Here is a 19856-nt window from a genome sequence, read left to right as displayed (position 1 = left end):
AAGGAGATCAAACTAGTGAATCCCAAAGGAAATCAGTCCTGAACTTTCATTGAAAGGACTGATGCTGCAGCTGAAGCTTCCAACACTTTGGCTACTTGATGGGAAGAACCCAGATTGAAAAGACTCTGGGAAAGATTGAAGGCGGAAGGAGAAGGGGATGACAGAGGATGAGATGGTTGGATGGCATCACTGACTCGATGGACATGAGTTTGAGCAAGCTCTGGGAGTTGGTGAAGCCTGGCGTGCTGCAGTCCAGGGGGTCACAAAGAGTCAGACACCACTGAGTGGCTGAACTGATGTTGAAAGCAGTGAATATCTTATTTTTATATCTTGGGTTTATGTATTCAAAGTGCTGGAATCAACAGTAACTTATCCCATAGAGATAAAGCAACAACTACAAGCAAGCATTTGAGTGGCAGAGGGCCTTTGGACGCTCTAAGAGGTTTGGGTTCAGCCTGCAGTCGGACACGAGCTGCCGCTGTCGAGCAGGCCTGGGGAGACGCTGTGAGGGGCTGAGGAGGGAATCTCTGTACTCTCACGAGCAGCCCAGCCCACCAACCAGAAGCCAAGCTAATCAGCAAACTGTAGAGCCTCCAAGATAGAAGTTTTTAATCCGTTTCTCACTTCAGCTGACTCAACTTATGAATTTGAAGTTTTCTTTTTATAAAGACTAGACTTGGATGGGTTTGTGAGCTTTTAAAATATTGTCAGCTTTCCTAACGTACAACTACCAACAATAAGGTTAACACTCCCCCCCCGAATCATGCAATTTTTTTCCCTGTGAATTCAACATTCAAGAATCCTCTTCTGATAGCAGCAGCGGCAGAGCGGACACGTGTGGAAAGGTGCGCTGTCCCCCAGGGAGAGCTCCTCCAGGGCTTGGAGGCACGCGTGGTGGAACACGTGTGAGCAGGACAGCAGGACCCTCTCCCGTGGCGCCAGCGCGGCGAGGCAGATGGGGCAGTCGGGGGCCTCCCGGCACAGGGCCTGCAACACAGGGGCGGGCGGTCACACGTGCGGGCCACGCCGCGGCGGGCAGTGCCCTGAGTTTAGTGAGAGCCAGGCACCCCAGACGAGGGCCTTCTGAATGTGAAGGCGTTTCACCCTGGGCTGAAATAGCGCTGGTCACATCTGTGCTGTGCCACTCCTGCAGACATGGGAGGGCCGCAGCCCACCTGGGGTAGAGCCCACTTCAGACACAGCCTCTCAGACGCTGAGCCTTTGTGACCGACTTTCTTTTACTTAAGCGGTCTCTGACACTACGTAGCCGCTAAACTTCTTTATGCATTTTACTATTTTTGTGATTTCTAACACCACCCTTATGGCAGAAAGTGAAGAGGAGCTAAAAAGCCTCTTGATGAGTGTGAAAGAGGAGAGCGAAAAAGTTGGCTTAAAGCTCAACATTCAGAAAACGAAGATCATGGCATCCGGTCCCATCACTTCATGGGAAATAGATGGGGAAACAGTGGAAACAGTGTCAGACTTTATTTTGGGGGGCTCCAGAATCACTGCAGATGGTGACTGCAGCCATGAAATTAAAAGATGTTTACTCCTTGGAAGAAAAGTTATGGCCAACCTAGATAGTATATTCAAAAGCAGAGACATTACTTTGCCGACTAAGGTCCGTCTAGTCAAGGCTGTGGTTTTTCCTGTGGTCATGTATGGATGTGAGAGTTGGACTGTGAAGAAGGCTGAGTGCCAAAGAATTGATGCTTTTGAGCTGTGGTGTTGGAGAAGACTCTTGAGAGTCCCTTGGACTGCAAGGAGATCCAACCAGTCCATTCTGAAGGAGAGCAGCCTTGGGATTTCTTTGGAAGGAATGATGCTGAAGCTGAAGCTCCAGTACTTTGGCCACCTCATGCAAAGAGTTGACTCATTGGAAAAGACTGTGATGCTGGGAGGGATTGGGGGCAAGAGGAGAAGGGGATGACAGAGGATGAGATGGCTGGATGATATCACCGACTCGATGGACATGAGTTTGAGTGAACTCCGGGAGTTGGTGATGGACAGGGAGGCCTGGCGTGCTGCGATTCATGGGGTCGCCAAGAGTCGGACACAACGGAGCGACTGAACTGAACTAAACTGAAGTAAGTGTTTCCCCTGCCAGGTTTGGAGTCCCTCTCCTCAGATGCAAGGGGTGCACAGGCTGAGACTGGCAGGAAGCTCAGGGTGGGGGCACGTGGGGAGGCCTTTGACCTTGGTGCTTTCCCTGCTCACTAGACGCCTTCATCAAAGCGGAATTCCACACCCAAGGCCCTTAGCCTCACCCCAGAGTGGGTGACGAGGGTCCCAGGGCCCTCTGGCGGCAGACACACATCCCAGGCCCCTCTACGCGGTGCATGGCCCTCCGCCCCCGGCAGGCTGGCCGCGCCTACCTGGGTCTGGATCTGCCCAGCTCACCCCCTCCCCTCCCTGCCCGCCGCAGGGCCGGCCCGGCGTGCCTACCTGGGTCTGGATCTCGCCCCACTCCTCTTCGGAGAGCTGGCGGCCACAGCGCTCCTCCAGCTGCTGCAGGACACTGCGGTTGGCGGCCAGGCAGTGGTCCACCTCAGAGAAGAGCGCGTCGATATCCGTGCAGAAGGAGCAGAGCAGGCGCTGGCTGATCTCTGTGAACTGAGCGCCCGCGCCCACCGTGAGCCACGCTGGGCAGCGCCCCGGGGTCCCCCGCACCCCCCCAGCTGCCCTCACACTCGCCAGCCCAGAGGGCGTGGGCGGAGGTTTCAGGAAGGGGCACCTGCTGGCGAGACTTGCTTGGTGGCAGGGAGCACGGTGGTGAGGAGTTGAGATGAGGAGGGGCCAGAGCCGGGTACAGTGGGTCGCACGCTCGCTTTGCGCTCGCAGCGCCCCCGGAGCCCCACAGGCCCGCCGCTGGGCAGTGCCACCCCCAGGCCCGTGCCAGGCTGTCGCGAGTGGTGCCTAGCATGGCACGGGCCCTGGCTCCGCAGCGCCGTCCCTCACAGCTGCAGGCCAGGAGCCGTCCTTCCAGTGTGGACATTTCCAGAGAGGGGATCCACGGGAAAGACCATCTCCTCCCTTTGAGTTGGTTACTCATCCTGCCTTTCTCACCAAGCTCTGAAATCCTCATTTTGAACCCACCGCTGTTGCCTAAAGAGCTAAAAAAAATAAGCTGAGGTAATCAGTTTATGGATGATCATGTGTCTCTATGCTACAGAACGCATTTTTAGGACTTACCTACCCGTCGTAATTTCACTGCCAGCCTAAATACGAAGGCGGCTTATCACAGCTTATTGCAAACTTTGGTTTCGCTTTGAAGGCACAGTCCTCAAATACAGTCTCTAACGTTCCCCCAGGCTCAGGCCTCTTTATAAAGGTCTGCATTTGGTACAGAGATATCTAGAAAAGCACTCTGCTCTCAGGACAAACGAGGTAATGGGAATCGTGGTTGTCCGCTGAGGGCGACAGCTCTGAGCAAACCAGGGTTGCCAAGATGAGCGCACACGTTTGCTGGGCGCAATTGGCCACGTGCGGTTTGTAAAATGCTATGCGCCGAGGTCGCGTGGGAGGCGCGTGGACTTGGGCGTGCCGCCCCTTAGCTCGCGCCTTTCGCGGCACTGGGGGCTAACGGTGGCTCACTGCAAAGCACAAGCTATGTCCTCCTTCCTCGGGACTCAGTTTGGCCTCGTGGTCCTTCAGGTGTGTGATGCGTGGAACACATTCTCCACGGGCCCAGAAGATGTCCCAGTGTCAAGTATTCCGGTCTACGGGACACCGCGTGTGTGCAGCGTGTCCGTGCCGGTCACCTCCATCAGAAGGTGCCTTCGTGGCCCCAGGGGTCCCTTCTAGCTCCCTTCCGTCCCTCAAGAAGCCTCGAGCCTGGGCAGGATGGGGGCAGGGCTGTGGGGACTGACCCTCCCCGGCCTTGGTCCCTGGGGCTTACAGGGCGGGTGCCGACTGTCAGGGGAAGGCCGCCTGTGAAGTGGTCGGCAGCCCACGGCTTGAATCCAGGCGCCTACGTCTTGGGGTCTTGCCGGCGGTGGTTTCTCAGCCGTGTCTGAGGCCTGGACGAAGATGCTTTTCCATTTTGGAGTCCAGTTCTGTTTCTTGCTGACTAATTATCCAGCCGGCAGCTGGATCCAAGCTCATGGGCTCCAACTGGCAATGCTTCATTTTCTCTGTTCCTGAGCCTTTCAAATATCTGATAATCTCTATTATTAAAAGTAGAAGAGGTCCCTATACTTTATAAAAGGAAGAATTCCTTGGAAATGCATATACAGGTGCCTTCCAATTAATGTCTTATAAGTCAGGTTTTCTCTGAGTTGGCTTTTCATGCAGCATGAGAGATTCCCTGTAGAGAGCTGAGAGGTAAGATCATTTCTTTCTCCAGAATTAGCCCCTGCCAGTGCAGACCTTACACAGTCTCTGGGATGCCGAGGTTTGCTCTCACATTAGTTCTCAGCAGAAGTGCTGCCTGCAGGGACGGCAGTGCCGGGGTGTCCCACCGCTGGGGTGGGGGGACTGCAGTCTTCTTCCAGGCGAGGCCACTGCACCAGAGCATCCGCCTCACCGGGGAGCTGCTAGCAGTGCCGATTCCGGGCCGCCCCAGTCCTCCTGGGTCAGCACTGCGGGTGGAGGCAGCCATCCGTGTTCTAACAGCCCCTGGGGCAAGGGGACTGATGCTCACTGGCGATGGGAACTGCTCTCGTAGAAGCTGCCCGATTAAGGGTTAGGAGTCACAGTCGTTTAACACTGATTTAGTCATTACTCCCTGAGATGTGGGGCTTCCTGACATTGCTCAGCTGGTAAAGAATCCGCCTGCAGTGCAGGAGACCCCAGTTCAATTCCTGGGTCAGGAACATCTGCTGGAGAAGGGAAAGGCTACCCACTCCAGTAGTCTGGCCTGGAGAATCCCATGGACTGTATAGTCCACGGGGTCGCAAAGAGTCAGACACGACTGAGCGACTTTCACCTCCCTTCCCTTCCCTGAGACGGGACCACCCAGCTTCAAGTGTGCGGCGCCCTCCTGAGCTTCCCAGGGTCACTTCAGGGAGTGGCAGAGGAAGTGTGGAGGCCACGGGCGCTTCTATTTTCTTACATATGTGTGTGTATTATCACATGTGCGTGCCGAGACATGTGTGTTCCTCTTCCTGCACACACGCCCAGGGCGATGGCGAGACTCCACGCCTGTCCTCGTGTTGCGTGAGCTCTCACGGCTTGAGATGCCTGGAGCTGGTGTGCCCGGAGCGGCTGTGCGCGCTGGTCCCAGTGGCCCCGTGAGGACGCCTGCGGCGTCCCCTGCCTGCCTCCAGCCCTGCAGTGGCACCGCCTCCATCCTCTCTGCCAGCTTGGGCGGGGCTGTTTCCCCTTGTGCCCCCCGTCTGTGTGTCTGTGAGCCGCTCTGTGCACTGGCCACGCGAGGCACCGGGGAAGCACTTGCTGAAGAAAATGGCCGTGGCGGTTTTGCAGATGCAGCCAGGAGCTCTGGGACAGCTGAAGTCGCTGCCACCCCTTCACCTCTCCAGGGTTTTCTCCAGGACACAACTGGTGGAAATCCATGTTTTCAACAAAACCCTGACGGATTGTGTCTCCCCTTGAGGAAGGCGGGACACACCCAGAGGTAGCCGTGGGCCTGGCAGGGGGCACCTGGCCGGGGGGCACTCCCTGTGTCGCCGGGTCTGTGGCACAGCCCCCCAGCTGGAACCCAGTTCTGGGCACGGAGGGCAGGGTCAGTGTGGATGTGGGTGCACAGTTCACGTGACGTCGCTCTCACACTTGGTAACGGGCACACTTCCTCAGCCTGAATGGGAAGCATTTCACAAATGAGAAAAACAGCCATCCCTTTATCTGCAGGGGTCGTTGGAGACTTAAAATGCAGATTAACACAGAGAGCTGGTGAGAGGATGCGGCCAGCACAGGGGCCCCGCCTGGCACCTGTGATACCCGGAGGGTGGGGTGCGGGGAGGGGGGCTCACAAGGGACAGCACTCTGTGTAGTTATAGCTGGTTGGCGTTGTTGGATGGCAGAAACCAACATGACATTGTAAAGCAGTTTTCCTCCAGTTAAAAAATAAATTTGACTAGAGCTAATCAGTGAATTTAACAAAGTTGCAGGATACAAAATCAAAACACAGAAATCCCTTGCATTTCTGTATACTAACAATGAAAAATCAGAAAGAGAAATTAAGGAATCAATCCCATTCACCACTGCAGCAAAAAGAATTAAGTATCTAGGAATAAACTCACCTAAGGAGACAAAAGAACTCTACACAGAAGATTGTAAGACACTAACGAAAGAAGTCAAAGACAACATAAACAGGTGGAGAGATAGTCCATGTTCCTGGGTAGGAAAAATCAATGTTGTGAAAATGACTATACTACCAAGCTCAAGCCACAGATTCACTGTGATCCCTATCAAATTACCAATGGCATTGTTTTCACAGAGCTAGAACAAAGATTTTCACAATTCATATGGAAACACAAAAGACCCCGAATAGCCAAAGCAGTCTTGAGAAAGAAGAATGGAGCTGGAGGAATCCACCTTCCTGATTTCAGATTATATTACAGAGCCACAGTCATCAGCACAGTATGGTACTGGCACAAAGACAGAAATATAGATGCTGAGCAAAACGGAAAGCCCAGAGATAAATCCACACACATATGGGAACCTTATTTTTGACAAAGGAGGCAAGAATATACAATGGGGCAAAGACAGCCTCTTCAATAAATGGTGCTGGGAAAAGTAGACAGCTACATGTAAAAGAGTGAAATTAGAACACCTCCTAACACAAAGAAAACTCAAAATGGATTAAAGACATAAATGTCAGACCAGAAACTATAAAACTGTTAGAGGAAAACACAGGCAGAACACTTGATGACATAAATCAAAGCAAGATCCTCTATGACCCACCTCCTAGAGGAATGGAAATAAAAACAGAAGTAAACAAGTGGAGATTCAGCCAGTTCATCCCAAAGGAGATCAGTCCTGGGTGTCCATTGGAAGGACTGATGTTGAGGCTGAAACCTGATGCAAAGAGCTGACTCATTTGAGAAGACCCTGATGCGGGGAAAGATTGAGGGCAGGAGGAGAAGGAAGGGGACGACAGAGGATGAGAGGGTTGGATGGCATCACTCGATGGCATGGGTTTGAAGGACTCCAGCAGTTCATGATGGACAGGGAGGCCTGGCGTGCTGCAGTTCATGGGGTCGCAAAGAGTCGGACACGACTGAGTGAACTGAACTGAAACAAGTGGGACCTGATTAAACTTAAAAGCTTTTCAGCAAAGGAAACTATAAGCAAGGTGAAAAGACAACCCTCAGAATGGGAGAAAATAATAGCAAATGAAATGACTGACAAAAGATGAATTTCCAAAATATACAAGCAGCTCATACAACTCAGTACCAGAAAAACAAACAACCCGATCAAAGAGTGGGAAAAAGACCTAAACAGACATTTCTCCAAACAAGACATGCAGATGGCTAACAAACACATGCAAAGATGCCCAACATCGCTCATTATTAGAGAAATGCAAATCAAAACTACAGTGAGATATCACCTCACACTGGTCAGAATGGCCCTCATCAAAAAGTCTACAAACAATAAATGCTGGAGAGGGTGTGGAGAAAAGGGAACACTCTTGCACTGTTGGTGTGAATGTAAACTGATACAGCCACTATGGAAGACGGTATGGAGATTCCTTTAAAAACTAGGAATAAAACCACCATATGACCCAGCAATCCCACTCCTAGGCATATACCCTGAGGAAACCAAAATGGAAAGAGACACGTGTATCCCACTGTTCATTGCAGCACTATTTACAATAGCTAGAACATGGAAGCAGCCTAGACGTCCATCGACAGATGAATGGATAAGAAAGCTGAGGTACACATACACAGTGGAGTATTACTCAGCCATCAAAGGGAACACATTTGAGTCAGCTCTAATGAGGTGGATGAACCTAGAACTTATTATTTAGAGTGGAGTAAGTCAGAAAGAGAGAGATACATATCATATCCTAATGCACATATACAGAATCTAGAAAAATGGTACTGAAGACTTTATTTGCAGGGCAGCAATGGAGAGACAGACACAGAGAACAGACTCACGGACCTGGGGAGAGGGGAGGAGAGGGTGAGATGCATGGAGACAGTAACATGGAAACTTACATTACCATATAAGTGACATAGATCGCCAGCGGGAATTTGCTGTGTGGCTCAGGAAACTCAAACAGGGGCTCTGTATCAACCTAGGGGGGTGGCATGGGGCAGGAGACTGGAGAGAGGTTCAGAAGGGAGGGGAGGTATGTATACCTATGACTGATTCAAGCTGAGGTTTGACAGAAAACAGCAAAATTCAGTGAGGCAGTTATCCTTCAATAAAAAAAATTTTTTTTAATTGAAAAAATGCAGGTTGTTTAAGCTAAAGCACTGTGCCCTCCCCCTGCTGGTTAGCTTTCGCAGGTGAGGGGTGAAAGCACAGAGGGTCCTGGCCCAGCGGGGAGAGGGACCACGTGGTTCCTTGACCAGCTGGGCGCCCGGCTCAGCAGGAAGGTGGGAGGGGCGGGCAGACGCCCCTGACCCCGGCTCCCCTCCTCGGGCCTCTTGGCAGCCTCTCCTCGCTGCCTTCCTGCTCGGCCTCTGCCCGGGCCGGCCCGGCTCCCTCCGCCCGCTGCCCGCCGTGCTTCTCCGGCCCGGCTAGCGCTCTGCCTGGCCGCCCAGAGGGCTCTCTTGGCTCCTTCCGCTGACACTTGTCACCGGCCGGGGCTCCTTCCTTCTTCCTGTGTGTATTTCTTATCTCTTGGCTCCTCCACTTCATCTTGGGGAGGCCCTTGGCATTCAACAAAAACGTCACCTTGAAATCTGCAACAGCTGAGGAATGAAGGCCCACACGCCCCCAGGGTACACCTTCTGCAGCAGTGCCCTGCCGTCTCCTCGGGGGGGCTGAGAAGAGGACCCTGTCGGTGTGGGAGGATTCTGAACAAATTTCCAGTGCCGAGGTTCAGTAAAGCATCAGTATTTGGCCTGTAACACGGGCTCTTGCCTGTTGATAAACACGAGGAAAAGCCTTCCGTGTGCACTTGCGGCGCAGTTCTAGGAGCGAGCTGGTGTGACTTCACTCATGCGCTTCAAGTATTGAAAAGTTAGCAAGAATAATATCCTAAAAAAAGTTAAATTAGCAAATGGGTACTGACTATGCTGTGGCCGGGTCAGGGCCACGCCCGAAGTGTAGCTATTCTTAAATATTTCTTACAGGTCAGATTCCTGCCTGAGCAGCATCCTTCTGCCCCTGTTAAGCTCCTCACTGTCACGTGGGTCAGAGGCTGTTAGTGGTTGGAAAGGCAAGAACACACACGAGAAGACGATCGGCTTCTAGTTTTCAAGCTAGTGGTTAATATTAATTCTACAGAAGCATACAAAGTACATAAAATTTTCCATTAAAAATGAGTATCTTCTATTTCTCTTTCTAAGCCTCACATTTCATATTATTTGATAAATTAAGCAGTTACGGCTTCAGGTAACCAACATGTAGAGCAATCACTGGTCATTTACAAGCACATCCCGGGTAAAGAGTCAAGAAGACGGGCTCACAGAAGTGCCCAGGTGAACTCTGCCTGCCCAGGGGCCCCTCTGAGCATCCATCTTGATGTCAGCAATTGCTTACTAATGTGTTGACTTACGGCCGCCCTCAAAAGCAAAGTGAAACGCCTGGAATTTACAGCGTATCAATGAATCCGTTGATAAGCTTTTACTGGTTTAATGTCCTCCCGTCTTGCTGCTTGGAGCCACTTCAAGTTAGCAACAGAATGTTTGCCATCTCTATGTGATAAAGGAAGTCAGAAGGGCTGAGCAAACGTGAAGACCATTATGCTGTTTGGTGAGATGGAATGAAAAAAAAAGTTAGAGCACCCTCCCGGGGGCGGGGCTGGGAGCGGCCGTCCCTAAAGTCAACCGCAGCATCTGACAGACCCCTCACCTCGCTTTCTAAACAATGGCCTGGACTTTTAGCTCGGGTGGAGATAATATAATGCATTTGAAAAGTTTTAATTGCCGCAATAAAAGGCCATACCTCAACTATATGACATATGCTAGCAGAACTCCCAGATAAGGATCAAAGGCACTCAAGGACCGACCACTGCATTCTGGGCGACACTTGGGCGTTCTGTACACACTGTGACAGGCGTGAGCACGGCGGCTCTCGTGACCTCCCCGGGCTGCTTTGATCTGGGTTCAGCCGTCGGCGCGGGAGCGCGCCCGGCCTGCAGTGTCGCTGCGACGAGGGCGCCGCGAACGCAGGGTCACTCCGCACGCTTCCCCGGGGGCTCGGGCTCAGCAGGCGACCCCCTTCCGTCCTTAGACCCCCTGCCTGGTGTCTGAGAGACCTCCGGTGTGACGCAGCTTCACTCTGCCCTGTTCCGTCTTGTCAGGAATGTGCCAGGGGTATTCCAGGCAAGGCAGCTCTGCCAAGACAAAGCCTGGGCCTGGGGGAGCGTGACAGTCTGTAGAGAGATGACCTCTGCCTTCTGCTGGACTGCTGACACCCGGCAGACACACAACGACTGAGGCGGGAGAAGTCCTCATAAATCCCCCTTTTTATTCGCCCTGAGACAGAAGGGCGAGCAGGCAAGGCCAGGGTTCTTCACAAGAAAGACGGATTGATTTATAAAAATAGAATGGCCGGAGCTAATCTAATCTCGAGTATTAAAGACATATACATCTTGGTGAGGTCTTGAAACTTTAAAGGAAAGAGCTCTTCCTCGTGTGTGGTGCCTAAAAATATCACAGTCTCACCCCTGCTTTGCCTGTCCTTTCTGTGGGTTAGCCTTCCTCTCCCTGAAGGGAACCAGGCCAGTGGTCCCCAGGCATGGCGAGGCGTTTTCACCTATGGCCGGTCAAGGGGAGAAAAAAGGGAATTCAGTGGAGTGGAACTTTTAGAGCTGAACAATTCAGTGTCCAGGAATATCCTGTAGTGTGTGGTCAGGGACTTCCAGCTTTCCTGCTGTTGAAACAGCCCTTCAGTCTTACGAGATGATTCTGAGGGCCTCCATGTGATGCTTGGGTTTAACTCTTACTTGGCCAAATGAATAGTTTTTGAAAGTTGGTAATGAGCCTGCCGGAGGCAGGGTTTCTTTGATCACCGGCAGACTCTGGACGGCTGGAGACCCCTGGGGTACAGAGCTGCAGGGGCTGCGAGGAGAGGGGACCCCGCTGCAGCGCCCCGATTTCACGGGCCCACAGAGGCGGCGGGGCCGACACGCACCCATCCGTCGGCCTTGGGTGGTGAAGTGGGTCACGCGGTTTCTTTAGTCATTGGCAATTTCAGTTTCTTAGACTAAATTAAGATGACTTTACATTGACTCTCGCCTGTGGTCAGTATGGAGATACAGCTGAGAAATGCGGCTTCTGGTTGCACAAGTCACCGCCAGTTTAAAGGACCCCGGTTCCACAGAGAATGAGAAACGCACTATATTCAATACCGTAGCTACTGCACATTTCGCTCTGTAAACAGTCCGATTTCTGACATTCAGACTCTGGGTCCCTAACGGCGCACTGGTCGACATTTCTGTGTGAGGAGGGTGACGGGGTGAGCACGCGGGCATCAGAAGGCAGAGCCGAAGGCAGGCCCGTGCAGGCGCCTGGCGCTCCTGGAATGTCCCTGCCACAGGGCTGGCCTCCCGCCCACTGGGGCCTCGATGAACCCCTTGCTCGCCGCGGCTCTGGGCTTTATCTTTTACCGGATCTATCACTGGAACCTGCAGACCCCAATGCCTCTGAAGCTGGGCTCTGTTTGGGACACACGTCTGGTTCTGAAAAACTGTCAAGATAAAGGCAGTGAGAATCCAGGACCAAGACTTACTCTTTTATTTTAAATCTCTTAACCTGTGATTTCTAGATTTGAAAGGCTCATTATACTGACAAGCTCAAGTTAAAGTATTTTTATAGACACTTAAAGGAAAACAATCAGTTCAAACTTACACGTTTGTTTCTTGATGAAAATAATAAAATTCTGTTTCCATCATTGCTGTTCAGCCGCTCAGTCGTGTCCAACTCTTTGTGACCACAGGGGCTGCAGCACGCCAGGCTTCCCTGTCCTTCACCATCTCCTGGAACTTGCTCAAACGCATGTCCATTGAGTCAGTGATGCCATCCAACCATCTCATCCTCTGTTGCCCCCTTCTCTTCCTGCCTTCAGTCTTTCCCAGCATCAGGATCTTTCCCAGTGAGTCTGCTCTTCACATCAGGTGGCCAAAGTATTGGAGCTTCAGCTGCAGCATCAGTCCTTCCAATGAATATTCAGGGTTGAAATCCTTGCAGTCCAAGGGACTCTCAAGAGTCTCCACCATTAGAAAAATGCCATTGAATTATCTTTAATAAAATAGGGTATCATTTTGAAATGAGATGAAAGTCTTTTTCCTAAAGGCACCTCTGGACAATGACTTCTTTCTTTACTCAGAGTTCACGGTTGTTTCGTGTCTACTATCTCTCTTATTCGGTTGTTACGGTATTGCACTGAGAAATACTTATTCTATTCACAGGATCACATCTTTTAAAAAGCACATGAAAATACCCAAAACCCCTGAATAACATGTGTATTTCAATCTATGTCTTAATAAAAGCCAGTGCTCCGATGTTACTAAAAACTCAGGTAAAGACGATCATTTCACCCTGTTGACCATCGTCGTGTTGGTGCTTTTCTGCTGAGCACCTCGGCACGGTGGGGGCCGCTGACCCCCGGCTCCAGCGGCAACGTCAGGAGGGTCTTCTAAGCTCCGGGTGCACACGGGTCTCCACGCTATCCTGGGCCCTGGGCGGGCAAAGCTCAGGGCCCGGTGCATCATCTGTTGCCTTCTAGCAGTTTTATATATTCTCTTGGAAAGTGTTTGTGTGATTAACACGGGACTCTTCTGAGGATCAGGCATGAAGCAACGTGTGCTTCTCTTCTTCACAAGAGTGCCGCAATCGACCGTCCTGTTCAATAGCTCTTTCTCTTCGCTCCTCTGCTGTGCCTCCCTCCTGTAGACTTAGAGTCTCTGGACACTGAGGTGGGAGACTTTCTACTCGTTCACCGCCCGTCCGTCTGTCGTTTCACAGGAGTCTCAGTTACCAAAGTTTCATGTGTATTTTGATGTTTAGCGAGGATGTGCTACCTCATTACCACCTTATTGGGGCAGAACTGATGTAGACCGTGGTGTGAGTTTCCGGTACGATGTGCTGACGCGACGCACTGACATACTGGGGAGCAAAGGCCAAGGAGGCGGCGTGCGCGCTAAGCCGACTCTTTGGGACCCGTGGGCCACAGCGCACAGCCATGCCGGGCTCCTCTGTCCGTGGGGCGCTCCAGGCGGGAATACTGGAGCGTGCTGCTGTGACCTCGGGGGCTCGTCCCACTCCAGGGGTCCAACCCGAGTCTCTCACTTACCGAAGGCCGAGTTAGCACCGTTTCCTGTCTGTGGCGAGGGCACTTCCGATCTACGTTCCTGGCAGCTGCCAGGCGTCCGGCGCCCACCGCCAGGCTGAGCACAGGGCGGCTCGCAGCGGGACGCTGCCCTCTGGCGGGCGTCCCCCCTGGCCCGCCCCTCTCGCCTGGCCCTGGCCACCGCCGTCCTGCTCTGCTTCTGTCAGTTCCACCTCCGCGGGTTTCGCAGACAAGCGGAATCGCACCCTGCTGGTCTGATTTGCGTCGCTTAGCACAGCGCCCTCGAGGTTCCTGCGTGCGGGCGCCAGTGGCAGCCTTGCTTTCTTCCTCACGGCCGAATTCCACTGCAAGCGCACCCCGTCTTCCTCGTCCATCCGCCTGCTGACCGACGCTCAGGCTGCGCCTGGGTCACGGCCGACATGCACAATGCTGCCACGAACGTGGGGGTGCAGAAATCGCCCTGAGCGCTTGGTTTCGCCTTAGATGGTCAGATTGGTCAGACGCGCAGGACTGGAGCTGCTGGGTGGCGCGGCGGCCAGCGGTAGCCCCACTGCTACTCAAGCTTTAGCACCTCCATGCGGCCTCCACCGAGGCCGTACCTATTCACATTCCCACCACGGGCGCCCAGAGGTTCCCTTCCCTCCACATCCCCGCCAGCACGTGTTCTTTCTCGCCTTTCATCACAGTCGTTCTAACAGGCGGGAGGTGCTATCACCCTGGTGTTGGCTTGCATTTCCCCGATGATTCCTGAGGCTGAACACCTTTTTCATGCACCTGCTGGCTGTGTGTATGTCTTCTTCAGAAGAGTGCCTGGTCACTGCCTCCGCCCATTTAAAAAAAAATCAGATGGCTGGGTTATTTTGGCTATTGAGTTGTATGAGTTCTTTATATATTTTGAATACAACCCCCTTATGAGATTTATGATTTGCAAATATTTTCTCCCATTCTTTAGGTTGTCTCTTTTCATTTTGTAGACTGTTTCCAGTGATGTGCGGAAGCTATTTATTTTGCTGTAGTTTATTTATTAATTTTTAGTTATTATGCACATTCAATCAATAAAAACACAAACTGAACACTTTCAGAGAAATCTGGCTTCCATCCCTAACTTCTCTCCTCTCTTCCCTCCTTTCCCCTCTAGCTAATTATGTTTTTAATTAAACTTTTTATTTTGTGTTGGAGTATAGCTGAGAACAGAATGGGAAAGACTAGAGATCTCTTCAAGAAAATCAGAGATACCAAGGGAACATTTCATGCAAAGATGGGCTCAATAAAGGACAGAAATGGTCTGGACCTAACAGAAGCAGAAGATATTAAGAAGAGGTGGCAAGAATACACTGAAGAACTGTACAAAAAAGATCTTCATGACCCAGATAATCATGATGGTGTGATCACTCATCTAGAGCCAGACAACCTGGAATGTGAAGTCAAATGGGCCTTGGAAAGCATCACTACGAACAAAGCTAGTGGAGGTGATGGAACTCCAGTTGAGCTGATTCAAATCCTGAAAGATGATGCTGTGAAAGTGCTGCACTCAATATGCCAGCAAATTTGGAAAACTCAGCAGTGGCCACAGGACTGGAAAAGGTCAGTTTTCATTCCAATTCCAGAGAAAGGCAATGCCAGAGAATGCTCAAACTACCACACAATTGCACTCATCTCACATGGTAGTAAAGTAACGCTCAAAATACTCCAAGCCAGGCTTCAGCAATACGTGAACCGTGAACTTCCTGATGTTCAAGCTGGTTTTAGAAAAGGCAGAGGAACTAGAGATCAAATTGCCAACATCCGATGGATCATGGAAAAAGCGAGAGAGTTCCAGAAAAACATCTATTTCTGCTTTATTGACTATGCCAAAGCCTTTGACTGTGTGCATCACAATAAACTGTGGAAAATTCTGAAAGAGATGGGAATACCAGACCACCTGACCTGCCTCTTGAGAAATCTGTATGCAAGTCAGGAAGCAACAGTTAGAACTGGACATGGAACAACAGACTGGTTCCAAATAAGAAAAGGGAGTACGTCAAGGCTGTATATTGTCACCCTGCTTATTTCACTTCTATGCAGAGGACATCATGAGAAACGCTGGGCTGGAAGAAGCACAAGCTGGAATCAAGATTGCCGGGAGAAATATCAATCACCTCAGATATGCAGATGACACCACTCTTATGGCAGAAAGTGAAGAGGAACTAAAAAGCCTCTTGATGAAAGTGAAAGAGGAGAGTGAAAAAGTTGGCTTAAAGCTCAACATTCAGAAAACGAAGATCATGGCATCTGGTCCCATCACTTCATGGGAAATAGATGGGGAAACAGTGGAAACAGTGTCAGACTTTATTTTTTTGGGCTCCAAAATCACTGCAGATGGTGACTGCAGCCATGAAATTAAAAGACGCTTACTCCTTGGAAGAAAAGTTATGACCAACCTAGATAGCATATTCAAGAGCAGAGACGTTACTTTGCCGACTAAGGTCCGTCTAGTCAAGGCTATGGTTTTTCCTGTGGTCATGTATGGATGTGAGAGTTGGACTGTGAAGAAAGCTGAGCGCCGAAGAATTGATGCGTTTGAACTGTGGTATTGGAGAAGACTCTTGAGAGTCCCTTGGACTGCAAGGAGATCCAACCAGTCCATTCTGAAGGAGATCAGCCCTGGGATTTCTTTGGAAGGAATGATGCTAAAGCTGAAGCTCCAGTACTTTGGCCACCTCATGCAAAGAGTTGACTCATTGGAAGAGACTCTGATGCTGGGAGGGATTGGGGGCAGGAGGAGAAGGGGACGACCAAGGATGGGATGGCTGGATGGCATCACGGACTCGATGGACGTGAATCTGAGTGAACTCCGGGAGATGGTGATGGACAGGGAGGCCTGGCGTGCTGCGATTCATGGGATCGCAGAGTTGGATACGACTGAGCGACTGGACTGAACTGCACTGAGAGCCGATATAACAATGTTGTGGTGGTTTCAGGTGGACCATTTATTTATTTTTGCTTTTGTTGCCTGTGTTTTGGTGTTGTGTCCAAAACCATCATTGCCAAGATCAGTGCCAGGATTCCCCCTGTGCTTTTTTCTGAGGGTTTTGTGGTTTCGGGCTTTAAGTCTTAGCCCTTTTTGGGTTAGTCTCGGTCGCACCCTCTGGCTGGATCAGCCGCTCCGCCGTCACGCAGTGGCCTTCTCCGTCTGCTGCAGCTTCGACGTCTACTTTACCTGACAGAAGCACAGCTGCCCCTGCGCTCTCTTGGTTTCCACCTGCACGGAGTAGCTTTTCTGTCCCCTCAATGTGAGCCTATTTGTGCCCTTACTGGTGGAGCAAGTCTCTCTGTAGGCAGTTTTGCTTTTTAATCCATCTGCTCATTCTATGCCTTTGAGTGGACAGATTAATGCATTCATATCAGGACTTCCGGACGCCCCCTACTGCCTCCTGTCTGACCCTGGTTCCTGTCTTCCTCTCTTCCTCCCTCGCTGGTCCCTTGTGGACTGAAGGTCTTGCAGGGTGGAACGCTCTCTTCCCTTTTCTTTGACTCAGTGTATCTACGGTAGGGTTTTGCCGTGCGGTTACCAAGAGGCTTCCATGCAGCATCGTACACACTGACGACTGTGACTACACACACTCCGCCCTTTTACTTCCCCCTTTTACGTCTGTGACGTCACAACTGACATCTTTTTATAGCACTGACAAATATATTCACTGAGAAATACTGCAGCTATAGTTATTTTTAATACTTTGTCCTTTAACCTTTACAAGGGAGTAATATAGCACAATATCACAGTACTGAGTATTCTGAATTTGACAGTGTGCTTTCTTTTCTATGTTCCCATGTTACTACCTGGACTTCTCAGGTGGCGCAATAGTAAAGAAGACCCCTGCCAATGCAGGAGATGCCAAGAGGCAAGGGTTCGATCTCTGAGTCAGGAAGATTGCCAGGAGGCGGAAAGGGCAGCCTGCTCCAGTGTTCTGGCCTGGGCAAGCCCATGGACAGGGGAGCCTGGTGGCTGCAGTCCACGGGCCACAGAGTCCTTCCCGAAATTAGCATTCAGCCTGAAAAACTCAAGGTTTCTCAGGAGGCAGGTCTAGAGATGAAGCCCCCAGCTCTCATCTGTTTTGGGCAGGCTTTACTGCCTCTCCTTCATTTCTGAAGGACATGTTTGCTAGCAGAGGATTCTTGCTCGGTAGTTTTTTCTCTTTTTAGCACCTTGAATATATCGCCTTCTGGCCTGTGAGTCTGATGAGACCCACTGATAGCCTGTGGGCATTTTCTGAAGTTAGTTACAAGCTTATTTTCTCTTGCTGCTTTTAAGATGCTGTCTTTGATTTTTGACCGTTATTATAATGTGTCTTGGAGAACGTCTCTTTAAATTGCATTTGTTTGGTGGCCTGTGAGGTTTACCAACTTGGATGCCTCAATCTCACCCCATCTGGGAAGTTCTCGGCCACTGTTCGTTCATACGCTATCTGCTCCCCCCTCTCCCTCTTCTTCTGGGCTCTGCTGATGTACACACTGCCGCTTCTAACACACTCCCAGGGTCACACGTGCTTCCGGCACTCGTTTTCTTGTTCTCCTCTTACTGAACAGTTTCAGAAGTTCTGTCTTCTAACTCACACTCTTCTGTTTGAACCATTCAAATGTTTAGGCCTTCTATTAAAGTTCTTTTTTTTTTTTCATTTCATTCATTGTATACTTCAGCTCCAGAATCTGCTTGGTTCTTTTTTCTATCACTCTGTTAAGCTTCTCATTGTGTTTCTGCGTGTGTTCCTGAGACCGCTGAATGGCTTCTCTGTGCTTATGGTCGCTCGCTGAGCCTCCTCGAGACGCCGAGTTCTTTCCCATGGGGACCGCAGGCCTCCGTGCCTCTGGAGCCGGTTGCTCGGAAGGTCAGCCTGCTCCTCTGCTGCCACAGCTGCTTGGCTTTCATGTTCCTTTCACGTTTAGTGTTGGCCCAGGAGCCGGTCAGAGGCTTTTCATCACACTTGAATGTTATATCTCTCACGTATCTTTGTTCCAGAACATTCCTCTTTTTTCTTTATGACACTGTTCTGTTAAGCCAGCTGTTTCAGAGTATTGCTCATTCCGGGTCCACCTGCTTACAGGGGCCCCTGTGGCTGGGCCCAGGTGTGTAAGTGCAAAGGCACAGCTCTGTCCTAGCACTCCACGTGCACACGAGGGGCTCAGGGGTCAGTCTGCCCAGTGCCTGGCATTGTGGCCCCTGGGCTGAGAAGAGGATCACGGGGCTTTTCCAGTCTGTGCACTTCTCCTCCTCTCGATGGATTCTGACTCATCTGTGGGGTGATTCCTTCGAGATTGTGTGTGAAAAATGCAGCTCCCCAATGATCTTTCACCCAGCAGCTCACAGTGACTTACTGAGATGGCTCTCAGACTGCCATCTGTGTACATCCTTGCAGTCTGAGTATAGACTCTTGGGAGATGTGAAACTCAGTGGCCTAGTTCCATCACCTCTCAGACTCCACACAAGCGTGCTGGCACTTAAAGCTGTAGGCCAACATTTCCTAGACCATCCCTAGGGAGAGCTGACTCCTCATTAGAAAAGTCCCTGATTCTGGGAAAGGCTGAAGACGGGAGGAGAAGGGGACGACGGAGGATGAGATGGCTGGATGGCATCACCGACTTGATGGACATGAGATTCAGCAGGCTCCGGGAGATGGTGAAGGACAGGGAGGCCTGGCGTGCTGCAGTCCATGGGGTCACAAAGGGTCACACGACTGAGCGACTGAGCAACAAGACCATACTTACAGCTCAACAAGTGAGTCCATCAAGTCATTCAATAAATGATAAGAAGTGGTCTACATCATAAAGGACGGTCTCTGGGTTCCACCTAGGAAGGCATTTAAGTATCCAAGGCCTCTACCATTATCAGCCACCAGGAGCAGGGACAGGCGTGTGTACTTCTGCCAATCCACTACCTGATGTAAATTCAGTCTTCACTTATTGAAAGTGAGGTTTGGGTTTACAGATGTCGATTGTTCATGGCCAAATGGGATAAGTGGGCCGGGGTGAGGTGTGAAAATATTGTGGAGAAGATTTAGGAAACTAGCAGAGAGAGCTGGGGGTTCTAGATTTCATAAACTGAAAGAGGCAATTATAAAATCCTATTTGTGTAACTAAGTAGGAGTATAACTTCACTAAGGTAAAATGCTTCTGGGGAAGAGTGACAGGTGTGTGTGCAGCCGGCGGAGCCACTCGACGCAGCTCCGTGTGAACGCAAAGGGTGGTCTACGCTTTCAAAAGTTAAACTGATGCATGAAAATTAAAAAATCATACACAGAAGGTAAAACGACTGTTGAGTCTGTCATTAAATTCTTCCAAGTGGAAATGATAATTTCTGATTTGAGAGCCCACATATATTTATGTAATAATTATATATAATAATTATTATTATGTCTTATAAATTATTAAGAGGAGCACAGAGAATAAGCCTCACTGTCAGACTAAGAATGCAGAAAAGCATGGCAGGAACGTGAGAGGAAGAGGAAACGCCA

The 19856-nt window shown here is 50.7% G+C and overlaps 1 protein-coding gene across 1 annotated transcript in view; it reads right to left on the bottom strand.

Annotated features, from left to right (window-relative positions):
* Window positions 1-786: 786 nt before the first annotated feature.
* Window positions 787-19856, bottom strand: part of RNF32 (ring finger protein 32) — a 33299-nt gene continuing 14229 nt past the window's right edge. Inside the window, exons 7-8 of the mRNA XM_068973414.1 lie at window positions 2446-2613; window positions 787-987 (exon numbers count right to left, since the gene is read on the bottom strand). Coding sequence (XP_068829515.1) covers window positions 787-987; window positions 2446-2613 — 369 coding nt within the window. The remainder of the gene's footprint in view (window positions 988-2445; window positions 2614-19856) is intronic.

The sequence above is a fragment of the Capricornis sumatraensis genome, chromosome 5 (genome assembly GCF_032405125.1).
Source record: "Capricornis sumatraensis isolate serow.1 chromosome 5, serow.2, whole genome shotgun sequence".
Lineage (NCBI taxonomy): Eukaryota > Metazoa > Chordata > Mammalia > Artiodactyla > Bovidae > Capricornis > Capricornis sumatraensis.
The sequence above is the reverse complement of the archived record's forward strand: the minus strand, read 5'-3'. Positions and strand labels throughout refer to the sequence as shown.